Genomic DNA, 17,722 nt, shown 5'->3' with positions numbered 1-17,722 from the left:
CTTCCATCAGAATGTTGTACAAGGAGTACTTGGTCCAGAATAAATTGTTGTTTGGTTTTAGAATGTCCATTTCTTCTGTCGAATTCGCGCCACAATGCTAGCCAAGGTTACTAACATTCCCATCCTCTCTTGGCGCAAAGAACGGAAAACTCCAAAAGTCCCAAAAAACGTTGAATAAACTGATAAAACTCGGTTGAAAAAACCTACTTTATGATGTTATTATCAAATGTATCAAATAAAATCAGAGCCGGAGATATTCGCCGTGTATACCGACCGCTTTTCAGAAGACAATGTGGAGCTCCTTCACGCGCCTTGGAAAACTGACAAAATGGCTGACCTGTCACTCCAAAAGCTCTTGTTCAACCTCAGATCAAGCTAGACACCCCATTCCACCTTCCACTGCCTGTTGACATCTAGTGGAAGGCGTATGAAGTGCATGCATATCGATAAATATAAGGCAATTGAATAGGCAGGCCCTGAAACAGAGCCTCGTTTTCAGATTTTTCACTTCCTGTATGGAAGTATGCTGCAAAATGAGTTCTGTTTTACTCACAGATATAATTCAAACCGTTTTAGAAACTTGAGAGTGTTTTAATAATATGCATATTGTATGATCTAGAATAGAGTACGAGGCCGTTTAAATTGGGCACGATTTTTTCCAAAGTGAAAACAGCGCCCCCCTATTGACAAGAAGTTTTAAGGTGCCGCAAAGCTTTTTACTGTCATTCTTTATATAATTTATCTTTGTTTCATAGAGTAGTTTATTTTTATTTTTATTTAGTTTAGTCAGATAATTTCTTAATTTGCAGTATGTTTTCCAATCAGTTGGGCTGCCAGACTTACAGTAATTGCCATACCTTGTGCCTCACCCCTCTCAACCATACAATTGTTCAATTCCTCATCAATCCAAGGGGATTTAACAGTTTTTACAGTCATTTCCTTAATGGGTGCGTGCTTCTTAGTAACTAGAATAAGTAGTTTCATAAAAACATCAAGTTCAGCGTCTGGTTGCTCCTCATTACACACCATAGACCAGCAAATATTCTTTACATCATCAACATATGAATCACTACAAAACTTATTGTATTACCTCATACACTATATTAGGCCCAGCCTTTGGAACTTTGGTTTTCCTAGATATGGCTATTATATTGTGATCACTACATCCTACGGGGTTAGATAGTGCTTTAAAGCAAATATCTGCAGCGTTAGTAAAGATGTGATCAATACATGTTGATGATTTAATTCCTGTGCTGTTTGTAACTACCCTGGTAGGTTGACTGACAACCTGATCCAGGTTGCAGGCACTGGTTACAGTTTGAAGTCGGTCCCTCTCCTTGTTCGGGCGGTGTTCGGCGGTCGACGTCACCGACCTTCTAGCCATCACTGATCCATTTTCCATTGGTTTTGTCTTGTCTTCCTTCACACCTGGTTCCAATCCCATTAATTACATGTTGTGTATTTAACCCTCTGTTTCCCCTCATGTCCTTGTCGGAGATTGTTTGTTTGTATGTGATGTGCATGTATTATGTTGGTGTGCGACGAGTTTTGTACCCACTTTTGTTATTTTGTAGATTTTGGTTTTTGGAGTTTTATCAGCATTTATTAAACAACTCCGTTTTTACCAAGTTCGTTCTCCTGCGCCTGACTTCCCTGCCACCAACACGCTCCCATTACATTGAAGATTTTTCCTGAGTGGGCAGCTTGATGATAGCCAGTCAATATTTAAATCACCTAGAAATTATACTTCTCTGTTGATATCACATACATTATCAAGAATTTCACACATATTATCCAGATACTGACTGTTAGCACTTGGTGGTCTATAGCAGCTTCCCCACAATAATGGGCTTTAGGTGAGGCAGATGAACCTGTAGCCATATTACGTTACAGGAATGTGGTTCTGAATATAGACCGCAACACTGCCTCGTTGGCATTTCTGTCTTCGGTAGATGTTATAACCATGCATTGCTACTACTGTATCATCAAAGGTATTATCTACATGAGTTTCAGAGATGAATGTCATCTGTTACAAGCAAGTTATTGACTTCATGGACCTTGTTTCTTAGGCTACATATGTTAATATGGGGTATTTTTAGTGGGAAGCTTATCAGAGGTAGTCTTACTCGTGTTATTTACATTGGAGCTGAGTGGTCTTCCTACTATTGCACACCGCCTCAGTGCTAACAGTGTAACAGGTTTATAGGCTCATGATTACTGCTTACAATAGTTGTACATAAATTAAATTACTTACATTGTGTTTGCCAATGCCCTTAAGATCATGTACATTTGATGCAGCATTATGACGACTCATTGTCACAATGGTAGGGATTAACTGAGCAGGTCTTGGATCATTTACCAGTCATTGTTTCAACGCAGCCTTGAGTCCAGGAGCAAAGATGATTTGGATGGACTCCGTCATTCCTGTGGAGTATCTTCTGTTTCCAGAAGGTGTCAAAGCTATCAATAAAAGTGACTCCAGCAGAGCTACAGTAGTCTTTTAGTCAGATGTGTAATGCCAGCAGTCTGCTGAATCTTTCACATCCGCGGCCCAACGATGGTACCGGACCTGAAATTATTGGCAGTTTTTTGGAGTCTTTTAATGCTAAAATCAGTTCTTTAAAATCCATTTTCAAATGTTCCGAGCTAGCCCTCCTGATGTCGTTTGACGCCACACGGACTACAACAATGTCAGCTCCCGGCATCTGTGGTAGAACAGTCGGAAGCAGCCTTGTTATGTCCTGTACTCGTGCTCCTGGGTAGCACAAGGTTTTTGCCTTGGGGACCGAGATGTTTCTCACCATAGAGCTGCCTATGATGACAGCTGGTGATGTTGAATGGGTCAGTCTCTCAGGCAGCCTCGAGGTCTAGTGAGACTGTGAGCTCCGAGGATCTGTCATGCTAAACCACAGCAACCATAGAATCGTAAATACTCATTTGACTTCTATGATTCCAACAGTTCACCCAAGTGTTTTGATCTAAATCACAAGTCAAATCGCAATGGCAATATTTGGTAGAAAAAAAACGCAATTAGATTATTTGCCCATATCGTGCAGCCCTATCATCAGGCATAATCCAGTTTCACAAACACGTTCAGGTCACAAGATACACTGCTCTAATCATATGTTCTGACACCCCACCATAATAGCTATGCCATTTCTCTAAGGTGTTCTTTGAGGGCATGGTCTGTAGAGCTGGCATAGACAGAGAAATGGTTTACCAGGAATTCTGACTCATCCTTTTAATGAGGCTCTGTATCTTGGACTTTTCTAATTCAACTATTAATATTCTCCTGAAATCCAGAAACAGTCTGCTAGGTTTCCTCCCTCTGTCCTCAGTCACCCTTCTCTTTAGTATTCTGGGTCATGCCCACGAGGGCAGGAGTGTACACACTACACCTTATTAGAATCATAAGAGGGCTAAACATCTGAGAAGATTACAAATGACCAATTCAGACCCCACATCAATCATGACCCCGTGAAGAGATGAGAACAGCAGCTTCATAGGAACAATCATACAAAGGAGAGGAGAGAAGAGAGAATACACACACACAGACACACAGACAAAAGTGGGCTACGTTACAAACATATGCATATAAGCAGCAGCCTTTTTTTTTCATTCATTGTCTCTTTCTCATTCTGTCTTTCTTACACACACACACACACACACACACACACACACACACACACACACACACACACACACACACACACACACACACACACACACACACACACACACACACACACACAGAGAAGGGCAAAGTTGGAAAGGGCATACATATTGTACAGCCATTACACACAGTGCTAATCTGAGTGGAATGGATGTTGATGATGATAATTACCAAGGCAAACAACAGCTAGACAGGAGAATTACCCTGTCAACCTGCCATGTTCAATATGTCATACTCACAAGACAGACAGGCAGACAGAGGCAGACAGGGGAGCTACAGGAAAGAGTTTAGAGGGACCACCGCAGTGTTTACTAGGAGACACATGCACATGCAAATGCACACAAACATGTACAGTGCACACACACACACACAAAAAACAGACCCACACATGAAGACACACACAAAACAAAACCAACCATTAAGACACACACACACACACACGCCTGGCCGCTTTTTAGCTGATGGACTCTAAAGGCGGTAAGTGTGCCATGTGTGAGACAGTGTCCCTTGTGAACAGTTTATGCTGCCTGTCTGTCAATGAGTCTGGCTGCTAAGGGTGTTCCCCTGAGTCTTACACACACACACACTTGATGCAGGCGCACACACACTAGTCCCTATTTTTCCTAACACCCCATCTCCCTGTGTCTCAGCTCTGTGGGAGAGGAACCATGAAAAGGCATACAGTACTAAATCCCCCCCTCCCTCATTCACTGAGCCCTTCCACCCCCCCCCCCCCCCCCCCCAGAAGCATAAAAGCAGCATGGCTGCTTTTAGGATGGCTGCTGTTACCCTCTCCTCCCTGTCCCATCTCTTTTCAGATGAAATGAATAGGCTGTGACAACACCAGTATCAAAATATTTTTCTATGGCAAAAAATGAAAACATGAAGCGGACCAAAGTATTTGGTCCTTTAAAATATGGTAAGCTATAGCTTGGAAAATAAATACATGTGATTCTGGATGACAACATAATGATGTTTGGCTTTGGTGAGTGAGTGAGAGAGAGTGCAATGAAATGCCTTTCTAAACCCAACAATGAAGTAATCAATATCAATGTAGCACTAAAAATAACTAGGTAGAACAAAAACATGATAAATAAAAATATGAAGAACATGAGAAAGTAAGAAGCTACAGTATTTACACTAGAGGTCGACCGATTAATTGGAATGGCTGATTAATTAGGGCCGATTTCAAGTTTTCATAACAATCGGAAATCGTTATTTTTGGACACCAATTTGGCAGTTTTTTTGTTTTTACACCTTTATTTAACTAGGCAAGTCAGTTAAGAACACATTCTTATTTTCAATGACGGCCTAGGAACTGTGGGTTAACTGCCTTGTTCAGGGGCAGAACGACAGATTTTTACCTTGTCAGCTCAGGGATTCAATCTTGCAACCTTACGGTTAACTAGTCCAACGCTCTAACCACCTGCTTTACATTGCACTCCAAGAGGAGCCTGCCTCGTGGAATGCAGTAAGAAGCCAAGGTAAGTTGCTAGCTAGCATTAAATGTATCTTATAAAAAACAATCAGTCAATCAATCATAATCACTAGTTAACTACACATGGTTGATGATATTACTAGTTTATCTAGCGTGTCCTGCGTTGCATATAATCGATGCGGTGCGCCTTCGCGAAACAGGACTGTCGTTGCTCCAACGTGTACCTAACCATAAACATCAATGCCTTTCTTAAAATCAACACTTAGCATATTTAGTTAATATTGCCTGCAAACATGAATTTCTTTTAACTAGGGAAAATGTGTCACTTCTCTTGCAACAGAGTCAGGGTATATGTAGTAGTTTGGGCCGCCTGGCTCGTTGCGAACTGTGTGAAGACTATTTCTTCCTAACAAAGACAGCCAAATTCGCCAAACGGGGGATGATTTAACAAAAGCGCATTTGCGAAAAAAGCACAATCGTTGCACGACTGTACCTAACCATAAACATCAATGCCTTTCTTAAAATCAATACACAGAAGTATATATTTTTAAACCTGCATATTTAGCTAAAAGAAATCCAGGTTAGCAGGCAATATTAACCAGGTGAAATTGTGTCACTTCTCTTGCGTTCATTGCACGCAGAGTCAGGGTATATGCAACAGTTTGGGCCGCCTGGCTCGTTGTGAACTAATTTGCCAGAATTTTACGTAATTATGACATAACATTGATGGTTGTGCAATGTAACAGGAATATTTAGACTTATGGATGCCACCCGTTAGATAAAATATGGAACGGTTCCGTATTTCACTGAAAGAATAAACGTTTTGTTTTCGAGATGATAGTTTCTGGATTCGACCATATTAATGACCTAAGGCTCGTATTTCTGTGTGTTATTATGTTATAATTAAGTCTATGATTTGATAGAGCAGTCTGACTGAGCGGTGGTAGGCAGCAGCAGGCTCGTGAACATTCATTCAAACAGCACTTTCCTGTGTTTTGCCAGCAGCTCTTCGCAATGATTCAAGCATTGCGCTGTTTATGACTTCAAGCCTATCAACTCCAGAGATTAGGCTGGTGTAACCGATGTGAAATGGCTAGCTAGTTAGCGGGATGCGCGCTAATCGCGTTTCAAACGTCACTCACTCTGAGACTTGGAGTAGTTGTTCCCCTTGCTCTGCATGGGTAACGCTGCTTCATGTGTTCCTGTTGTTCCTGTGTTCCTGTCGATGTGTTCCTGGTTCGAGCCCAGGTAGGAGCGAGGAGAGGGACGGAAGCTATACTGTTACACTGGCAATACTAAAGTGCCTATAAAAACATCCAATAGTCAAAGGTATATGAAATACAAATCGTATAGAGAGAAATAGTCCTATAATTCCTATAATAACTACAACCTAAAACTTCTTACCTGGGAATATTGAAGACTCATGTTAAAAGGAACCACCAGCTTTCAAATGTTCTCATGTTCTGAGCAAGGAATTTAAACGTTAGCTTTCTTACATGGCACATATTGCGCTTTTACTTTCTTCTCCAACACTTTGTTTTTGCATTATTTAAACCAAATTGACCATGTTTCATTATTTATTTGAGGCTAAATTGATTTTATTGATGTATTATATTAAGTTAAAATAAGTGTTCATTCAGTATTGTTGTAAGTGTCATTATTACAAATAAATAAATAAAATCGGCCGATTAATCGGCATCGGCTTTTTTGGTCCTCTAATAATCGGTATCGGTATCGAAAAATCATAATCGGTCAACCTCTAATATACACGGTCAGTTCTAATAGCATATTTACAATGTGCATGGATATTGGAGTGATAGAGGTAGATATGTATAGGGGTAAGGTGACCAGGCATCAGGATATATTATAAACAGAGTAACAGCAGCATAGATGATTGCATGTGTGTCATGAACACTCAGGAAGAAAATTGCATGTGTGTCATGAACACTCAGGGAGAAAAGGTGTAGATTCATGCGCAGAGCGCGGCAGGTGTTTATTTGACCTTCTCAGAAGGCAGGAATCGTGGTCACAGCCTGGCAATGATCATACACAGGTAGGCAAACAGGCAGGTGAATCAAAACTAGGACTGAAGGCTATAACAAACGAGCTAGGAAAAGGCTTAGTAGAGTCAAAATGAACAATACCTCACAAAGGCACAAACAGAATGAACTGAACTAAATAAGGAGCTGATGAGACCAGGTGAGTAACTAACACAGGTGAAATCAATGAACAAAAATGAAAGACAGGGCTACGATCCAGAACACAAAGAAACAGGGCTACGTTCAAGAACACAAGAAACAAGGTTGACTAAGAAAATAAGTCCAGAACCTTACAATGTGAGCGTGTGTGCGTGTGTGTAGAGTCAGTATAAATGTGTGTGCATGTTATGTGTGTGTGTTGGAGTGTCAGTGTGCGTGAATGTGTAGAGTCCTGTGAGTGTGCATAGAGAATACAAAATATACAAATAAAAGGGTCAACTCAGATAGTTCATGTAGCCATTCTGTTAGCTATTTAGCTATCTAATGGCTTGGGGATAGAAGCTGTTCAGGAGCCTGTTGGTGTCAGACTTGATGCACAGGTACCGCTTGCATTGCGTATATGGTTTGGGTGGCTGGAGTCTTTAGCCTTCCTTCCACACCGCCTGATATAGGTCCTGGAGGTCCTGGATGGCAGGGAGCTCGGCCCCAGTAATGTACTGGGCTGTCCGTACCACCCTCTGTAGCGACATGCGGTCGAGGGCGGTGCTGTTGCCATACAGTACCAAGCAGTGATGCAGCCAGTCAAGATGCTGTTAATGGTGCAGCTGTAGAACTGTTTGAGGATTTGAGGGCCCATGCCAACCTTTTCAACCTCCAGAGAGGGAAGATGCACTGTTCGCGCCTTCTTCACAACTGTGCGCGTGTGAAGGAACCATTTTAACTTCTTATGGCTGGGGGCAGTATTGAGTAGCTTGGATGAATAAGGTGCCCAGTGTAAACTGCCTGATACTCAGTCCCAGAAGCTAAGATATGCATATTATTAGTAGATTCGGATAGAAAACACTCTGAAGATTCTAAAACTGTTTGAATGATGTCTGTGAGTATAACATAACTCATATGGCAGGCAAAAACCTGAGAAAAAAATCCAACCAGGAAGTGTGAAATCTGAGGTTTGTAGGGTTGCCTATCCAATATACAGTGTCTATGGGGTCATATTGCACTTCCTAAGCCTTCCACTAGATGTCAACAGTCTTTAGAACCTTGTTTGATGCTTCTACTGTGAAGGAGGGGGGAATGGGAGCTGATTGAGTCAGGGCTCTGGCACAGTGCCATGAGCTCACTCAGGCGCGCCCCCGTCAAAGTTAGCTGCGTTCCATCGCATTTCTACAGACAAAGGAATTCTCCGGTTGAAACATTATTGAAGATTTATGTTAAAAACATCCTAAAGATTGATTCTATACATCGTTTGACATGTTTCTACGAACTGTAATGGAATTGTTTTACTTTTCGTCTGGCCTGCGCGTCATCAATTTGGATTTTGGAACTAAACGCGCAAACAAAAAGGAGGTACTTGGACCCAATATTGGACGTTATCGAACAAAACAAACATTTATTGTGGAACTGGGATTCCTGGGAGTGCATTCTGATGAAGATCATCAAAGGTAAGTGAATATTTATAATGCTATTTCTGACTTCTGTTGACTCCACAACATGGCGGGTATCTGTATGGCTTGTTTTGGTCTCTGAGCGCTGTACTCAGATTATAGCATGGTGTGCTTTTTCCGTAAAGTTTTTTTGAAATCTGACACAGCGGTTGCATTAAGGAGAAGTTTATCTAAAGTTCCATGTAAAACACTTGTATCTTTTTTCAATGTTTATTATGAGTATTTCTGTAAATTGATGTGGCTCTCTGCAAAATCACCGGATGTTTTGGAGGCAAAACATTACTGAACATAACGCGCCAATGTAAACTAAGATTTTTGGATATAAATATGAACTTTATCGAACAAAACATACATGTATTGTGTAACATGAAGTCCTATGAGTGTCATCTGATGAAGATCATCAAATGTTAGTGATTAATTTTATCTCTATTTCTGCTTTTTGTGACTCCTCTCTTTGGCTGGAAAAATGGCTGTTTTTCTGTGACTAGGTACTGACCTAACATAATCAGATGGTGTGCTTTCATCATAAAGCCTTGTGTTGGGATTAACAACAAGTTTATCTTTAAAATGGTGTAAAATACTTGTATGTTTGAGGAATTTTTATTATGAGATTTCTGTTGTTTGAATTTGGCGCCCTGCACTTTCACTGGCTGTTGTCAAGTCGATCCCGTTAACGTTAAGTCCTTAGTAATTTGGATACGAGGAACTTGAAACTCTTGACCCACCCCACTGCAGACCTGTCAATGTGGATGGGGGAATGCTCGTCAGGAAACTTGATGGTGGTGTTAGAGTCGTGCGTGGCCACACAGTCGTGAGTGAACAGGGAATACAGGGCAGGACTAAGCACACACCCTTGTGTGGCCCCTGTGTTGAGGGTCAGCATGGTGGAGGTAATGTTGCCTACCCTTACCACCTGGGGTCGGCCTATCAGGAAGTCCAGGATCCAGTTGCAGAGGGAGGTGTTCAGTCCCAGGGTCCAAAGTTTTGTGACGAGCTTGGAGGGGACAATGGTGTTGAACGCTGAGCTGTAGTCAATGAACAGCATTCTCACATAGGTGTTCCTCTTATCTAGGTGGGTGAGGGCAATGTGGAGTACAATTGAGATTGGGGCGGTATGCAAATTGGGATGATGGAGTTGATGTGTGCCATATCCAGACTTTCAAAGCACTTTGTGATTACAGATGTGAGCTCTACAGGGCGGTAGTCATTGTGGCATGAAGCCTTAGTGTTTTTGGGAACAGGAATGATGGTAGTCATCTTAAGAAGTGGGGATTACAGACTGGGACAAGGAGAGGTTGAAAATTACAGTGATTATGCTTGCCAGCTGATCTGCACACACTCTGACATACCGTCTGGCCCTTCGGCCTTGCGAGTGTTGACCTGATTAAAGACCTTACTCACGTCGGCCTCGGAGAGAGATCACCCAGTCCTCTGGTTCGGTGTGGGTCCTCACACAAGGTACGGTGTTGTTACTGTCGAAGCGTGCATAAAATTATTTGAGTTCATCTGGAAGAGAGGCATCGTTGGGCAGATCACGGCTGGGTCTTCCTTTGTAATCCGTAATGGACTAATAGCCCCTGACACACGTGGCGGGCGTCGGAGCATGTGTAGTATGATTCCATTTTCTTACTATATTGTCCTTTTGCTAGTTTGTTGATGGAATGTTGGGGCGGGACTTCTTGTACTTGTTCCTGTCCTCAGCCGTAGCCTCAGGCTTGTCTTTAGGGTTCTATATAGAACCTTTTGGTTCTATCCCTACCCCAGGGTGTAATAAGAATTTTAGAAATCAACAGCTAACAAGCTAACCCAGTCACATCAAACTCTGAAATGACAGCTAACATTCCATTATAATTTCTTTTAGCTGTTTTCAATTGACATGTACAGTATATCTGTATTAATGATACTGCTCCAGGATTTTGCCTGGTCAGAAAAATGGATAGCAAACTTCCGACACCATTAGCTCTCTATGGCAAGGGGAAAATTTTATTCATATTTTGCAACATTTTTGCAGAGGTCTGAGTGGCAAACAGCAAGGTTCATACAAACCTGTGCTGTTGCAAACTAAATGCTAGCCAGAAGCAAGATGGAAATAATGGGTTTAATAAAAGCATACACTCTTAGACAAAAAGGGGGTTCTCTATTGAACCTTTTGGATCAATTAATTCAATATTTTAATGCCATTCCGATTCAAAAACCAACTGCCAATCCATTCCAGCATGACGAAGCAAGAGGACGGTGGTTGAACCAACTTGCAAGTAGACTACCAATAATCACGTTACTTTTACATTTATTAAGGTAAGCAAAGTTGATTATTTAATTCAAATATATGAAGACAAAGTCATATGATAAACTATAGGCTAGATAAATAAAGTTGAAACATAATTAGAATTTCCCAAGCTAGCCAGCTAACTCTTTCAAATTAACATAATTTTTTATTATGGCCCGACAGTGGCAATTAGCTAATTGTTTATTTTATTTCAGTATTTCAGTGAAGAGTCAATTGAGGGGTCTAGCTTATGTTTCATGAAGCCATTAGAAGACTGCTGCTGACTGAGAGGAGGTATGCATAAATAATTTATGATAAATTATGTATAATAATTCTTGGTGATTCAATAGCCTAGTTAATCATTACATGACTTTTAACACACTATCTATGTTTTTCTCATTCTGGCAGTAACCCAGAACTCTCAGAGTCAGAGGATCTCTCTTTCGGCTGCTGCTGACAACAACTGCATGTAAATTGTTCTTCTACATAGTAATAATTATATTACTATGTAGAAGATGAACTCATGTTTTGGCTCCTTTTTTCTTCTTCTCAAGCAGGTGGCCCAGCAGCTAAGGAGTTGGACCTGTGGCCGAAAGGTGGCCGGTTCAAAAACTGAGCAGAATTGATCTGACGACTGGAGGGCTGCTGTGTTCAAATTCTCAAAACAGTCCCCTTCCGTTGAGCCCTTGAGCAAGTCCCTTAACCCCACAACATGCCACAACATGTCTCAACTGTATGCGTGAGGTCTGATGCTTGAGAACAGAGCAGAAGACACATGTTGGTTGTTCACTGTAACTAATAAACAAAGTATATTGTATTGTATTGTATTGTAAAGAAGTCAACCAGAGTTGACGTGGGCCATCATTCAAACAAAGAGATGCCTCCCTGGCCATCAGTGCATATTTCCAAACTATGTTAGCATAAAATGACAATCAATTCTAAAAACTATGCTGACATTATTTTGTCAATTATTTAATTGTTTATTAAATTATATTCTTGCCTCAAAATATTACTATTTAATAGCAGTAGCTATAAATCACAAATGGCACCGAGCAGGGTTCTATATGGAGCCATTTTGGTTCAGTGAAGAAGAACCTCTAGGTTTCTGATCAAAGAATCCTATTAAAGGAGGTTCCATATATGAAGCATAAGATATAAGGAACCTTTTTTCTAAGAGTGTGTGATAGACCTGTGCGGTAGCCCTGCCCATTATCTTAGCGCCAACCTCTGTGTTAATCCAGGGCTTTTGATTGGGGAAGCAGCTAACCTTCACTGTGGGGAGAACGTCGTCGATGCATTTCCTTAGGACTTTATCGCCCTTAGTGGCGAAGATGATGTGTTGATGGAAATTGGGCATCACATGTCATAATGACGTGGAATTAAAATCGGTGGCGACAAGAAAGGCAGCCTCCGGATGTAAGTTTTCCTGCTTGTTTATAGCCTGGAATAGTTTGGTATGTGCCAACTTGTTCTATTTCTGTCCTGAGGTGGAATGTATACAACAGTCACGATAACCGCTGAAAACTCCCTCGGGAGGTAGAAGGGTCGGCATTTGACCATCTGCTATTCCAAGATGGGTGAACAATGGGTAGAGACTTCCACTGCGCTCGAGTCAGCACACCATTTGTTGTTGATGAAGAGGCAAACCCCTACCCCTCTCGATTTCCCTGACTCTACTGTCCTGCCCGCTCAGGTGAATGGAGAATCTATCGACTTGGATAGCCATTGGGGTTATTTTGTCTGAAAACCATGTGTCAGTAAAGAAGAGAATATTGCAGTTACGAGAGTCCCGTTGGTAGCAAATCAGGGGTCATCGATCTCACTATCAAATGACTGTACATTGGCCAATAGAATGGAGGAAGAGGTTGCCGGTTTTCCCTTCTCCTGCATCTATAACGCCGGCGTTTCCTCTTGGGTAACCTGAAAATTGGGTCGGAATTGAAGCCGGAATTGGGGTTAGTAACTGCCGATCTGACGTTCAAAAGTTCTTATCGGCTATAAGGAATGATAGCGGATACATTTTGTGAAAATAAAGTAAAGATAAATGCCAAAAGAATCACAAAATAGCGCAGTTTGGTCAGAGCTCGCAAAACGGAGGCCATCCAGTATGGTGTGCGTGTGTGTGTGTATATGTGAAGAGGAAGGGGGAGTGTGATGGCTAAATTCATGTGACAAGGCAGATGTAATATAGAGTCAGGATCACGAGGGAGGGGACAGAGGGTGACACATGAACACACACACACACACACACACACACGCAGGGACCTGCTACAGGCTTTATGAAGCTGATAATAACAACAGCACTACAGCCCCTCCAGTCAGATAATACATAGTCCTCTATCTCGCTCTCTGGGTTAGGGTTACTGTCACACACACACACACTTACACACACACTTACACACACACACACACACACACACACACACACACACACACACACACACACACACACACACACACACACACACACACACACACACACACACACACACACATACATACATGCTAAATTCGCTTTTACAGCCATTTAATGTACCCAAACACGTCATGTATTTGATATTACTGTAATGTAATGCTGTTACTAATATAATGTTGTTACACAAGCTTGATGTTGTAACAACATTCTAATACATTATTTAGATAGGAGATATTGAATAAGACATACTGAAAGAAGATACATCTGCTGGTTGCTACATACCACACACACATACACACTTTGAGTGCTCACAGCTCAAGCATTAATGGATCTGGTAAGTGGAAATGACACTTGGTGATGTTGTTGGGTGATGGGGAGATGGAGGAGTGCCAAGAGGAGGTGTGTGTGTGAGGGAGGGAGGGAGCTAGAGACGGAGGGGTGTAGAGAGCAGGAGGAGGAGGTGTGTATATAAGAGAGAGGGAGGGAGGGATGGAGGGAGGGGGAGAGAAGGAGGGAGGGAGTGCTACATTAGAGTCACACTATACAGTAGATATTGTCACCAGGAGACCTGAAACAGCCTGTGATTTTGCCCTGTAGCCCCCAGCCTCCCCCTCCCTACCACCTCTCCTTGGTAAAATAGGTCAACCAGGTATAATGGAAGGGCAGTGAGGGGCAAGTGTCCCTCCTCTCTCTCCACCTTCCCCATCTCACCCATCCAGCTGAGGAGAGGGAGTGACGGACCCCTGCAGACACACAGAGAGCAAACCAAGACAGAGCCAGGCACAACACTCAGCCACAACGGTAGTCACATCGTTACTCTGTCTGTCATCACCACACACATACAGATGTAGGATCTTAATTTGAGCCAGTTTGCTACAACAGAAAAATAATTGAGATTTTTTGTAGAGGTTGATACATTTTTCGTTAGGGCAAATCAAGTCTGAAATTTTAAAGAAAATAAACTGCAACAACAGGATGATCAAATTAAGATACAGCATCTGTAGGCTACACACATATGCTTTAATATATCCTGTATGTAGAAAAATATGGTAATTCACACACACAACCACTGCATCTCTGTGAAAGTCACAATGGCACAATTTAAATGTTAAGATATTTAAATAGTGGAGATAGGATGCATGCTCTGTGGGACGCGTATGAGTGGGTGTTCTCTCTCAGCGTGTTATGGATCTGTTTTACCTGGCTGATGGGAACAGATGGTTTGTGAATGAATGCCCTGAGCAGAGGGAATAAGTAGGAGGAAGAGGAGAACAAAGCCTAGAGGTCTGGGAGTTTTCAAGAGGCGAGAGGGAGGGGGGAGAGGGGAGAGAGAGAGAGAGAGAGAGAGAGAGAGAGAGAGAGAGAGAGAGAGAGAGAGAGAGAGAGAGAGAGAGAGAGAGAGAGAGAGCATACCATAGCTGGGGGAGCATATAGCTAAGTAAAAGATAGCATAAGCATCTCGTAAAAAAGTGCACCAACACATAACACACAACGGCACCAAGTCTGGAACCAACAGGACCCTGCACGCTTCTACCCCCAAGCCATAAGACTGCTAAACAGTTAGTTCAATAGTTAACCAAGCTACCCGGACAATCTGCATTGAACCGTTTCTGCTGTTACAGTGTATTACCTATCCTGTTGCCTAGGCACTTTATCCCTACCTATATGTATCTCAGTGGAGGCTAGTGAGGGGAGGACAGCTCATATTAATGGCAGAAACGGAGCGATTAGAATGGCATCAATGCATGTGTTGGATGTATTTGATGCCATTCCATTGATTCTGCTCCAGGCATTAACATGAGCCCGTCCTCCCCAATTCAGGTGCCACAACCTCCAGTGATGTAGATAAATATCTACCTCAATTACCTTGCACTCCTGCACATCAACTTGGTACTGGTACCTTGTGTATATAGCCAAGTTATTGTTACTCCTTGTGTATTTATTCCTCATGTCTCTCTGCATTGTTGGGAAGGGCCGTAAGTAAGCATTTCACTGTTAGTCTACACCTGTTGTTTACGAAGCATGTGACAAATAAAATATGATTACATTTGATGAATTTACTGTGTAAACTGAGGCCTCACCTCCTGGTTACACTAGTGACCATATCCCCTGCGCATCCCGCAAAGGCGGAGGTGTTGCTAACATTTACGATAGCAAATTTCAATTTACAAAATAAAAACGACGTTTTCTTCTTTTGAGCTTCTAGTCATGAAATCTATGCAGCCCACTCAATCACTTTCTATAGCTACTGTTTACAGGCCTCCTGGGCCATATACAGTGTTCCTCACTGAGTTCCCTGAATTCCTATCGGACCTTGTAGTCATAGCAGATAATATTCAAATTTTTGGTGACTTTAATATTCACAAGATTTTTGCAATGTTACGTGAATGGAAAAAAGCTGTCCTTGAAACAGTCTTGATATGTTCGTCAAAAGAGAGATCAGGGTCCAGAGTAACGCCAAGGTCCTTCACAGTTTTATTTGAGACGACTGTACAACCATCAAGATTAATGGTCAGATTCAACAGAAGATCTCTTTGTTTCTTGGGACCTAGAACAAGCATCTCTGTTTTGTCCGAGTTTAAAAGTAGAAAGTTTGCAGCCATCTACTTCCTTATATCTGAAAAACAGGCTTCCAGCAAGGGCAATTTTGGGGCTTCACCATGTTTCATTGAAATGTACAGCTGTGTGTCATCCGCATAGTAGTGAAAGTTAACATTATGTTTTCGAATGACATCCCCAAGAGGTAAAATATATAGTGAAAACAATAGTGGTCCTAAAACGGAACCTTGAGGAACACTGACATTTACAGTTGATTTGTCAGAGGACAAACAATTCACAGAGAAAAATTGATATCTTTCCAACAGATAAGATCTAAACCAGACCAGAACTTGTCCGTGTAGACCAATTTGGGTTTCCAATCTCTCCAAAAGAATGTGGTGATCGATGGTATCAAAAGCAGCACTACGATCTAGGAGCACGAGGACAGATGCAGAGCCTCGGTCTGATGCCATTAAAAGGTCATTTACCACCTTCACAAGTGCAGTCTCAGTGCTATGATGGGGTCTAAAACAGAGGTCATTTTTAGGTCAACCCCAAGGAGGTCATGACGGAATTGGCCTGTCGGGACGACAACCTCACCCTGGACACACATTGTGATGGCCATCTGCCTGGATAACCTTCTCCGGGAGCGTCGGCATTCTCATCGCTTCTCTCCCTCCTTTGGCGAGTACTCGGGATCAGAGCCTGAACTCATGGAGGTAGGGGTCACACGCCTTTTCGCGGCATAACGACGCAGATGGATACAGCTGGGGCTATGTCTGTATTGTGGGCAAGGAGGGCACAAGCTCCAGCGGTGTCCAGTACTTCAGTATCCGGGATCCACTAGAGCAGAGGGATGGTCACGTGATGTTCCATCCCCTAGACCAGGAGTGAGTATTCCAGATTCAGTTCTTCCTGTCCATCACTCTGGCTGACTGTCCCTCATGTACTGTGTCTACAGCTTCAGTGGATTCCGGCGCCGAGGGAAACTTTATGGATCAGACCCTCGCCTCCTCCCTCAACATTACCATCTATCCGCTCTCCTCTTCTTTTCCGGTTCAAGGACTCGACTGTTGGCCATTAGGATCTGAGACCATCACACACATCACTAAACCACTCATCCTTACTGTGGACTCCAATCACCAGGAGAGCATCTCTTTCTTCATCACAAGTGCACCAGGTCACAATATCATCCTCACCCCCCCTTGGCTCCAACGCCATAACCCTATCATCTTATGGTCAAGGATGAAAATCACAGACTGGTCACATGAATGCCGGAAGACCTGCTTCCCTGTCCCCTGTGGTTCCACGTCGGTTGAGAGTCTATGGTTGCCCTTCAGCCCAACATCCCAGAGGAATACCAGGACCTTACGGAGGTATTCTCCAAGACCCGCGCTACTTGTCTCCCTCCTCATCGCCCCTGGGACTGTGCCATCGACCTGTTTTCCGGTGCTACACCTCCCTGCAGAGGCATCTACCCTCTGTCTGTGGCTGAGACCCAGGCCATGGAGGATTACATTCAAGAGGCGCTCCAACAGGGTTTCATCCGCACATCCACGTCCCCTGCATTGGCTGGTTTCTTCTTCGTGGCCAAGAAGGAGGGAGGATTACGCCCATGTATCGATTACTGAGGACTCAATGACATCACCAAGGAGTATCGGTACCCTCTCCCGTTGGTGCGGTCGGCCATAGAGCAGCTCCGTGGGGCTCAGTTCTTCACCAAACTGGACCTGCGGAGTGTCTACAAT

At 42.7% G+C, this 17,722-nt stretch overlaps 1 protein-coding gene across 1 annotated transcript in view; it reads right to left on the bottom strand.

Moving 5' to 3' along the window:
- LOC120044821 (netrin receptor UNC5C-like) overlaps positions 1-16,633 on the bottom strand; it is a 182,812-nt gene extending 166,179 nt beyond the window's left edge. Inside the window, exon 1 of the mRNA XM_038989492.1 lies at positions 16,575-16,633. Within this exon, the coding sequence (XP_038845420.1) occupies positions 16,575-16,633 (59 nt within the window). The remainder of the gene's footprint in view (positions 1-16,574) is intronic.
- Between the last annotated feature and the right edge of the window lie 1,089 nt (positions 16,634-17,722).

The sequence above is a fragment of the Salvelinus namaycush genome, chromosome 3, assembly GCF_016432855.1.
Source record: "Salvelinus namaycush isolate Seneca chromosome 3, SaNama_1.0, whole genome shotgun sequence".
NCBI classification, from domain to species: Eukaryota; Metazoa; Chordata; class Actinopteri; order Salmoniformes; family Salmonidae; genus Salvelinus; species Salvelinus namaycush.
This window is presented reverse-complemented; position numbering and strand designations above follow the sequence as displayed.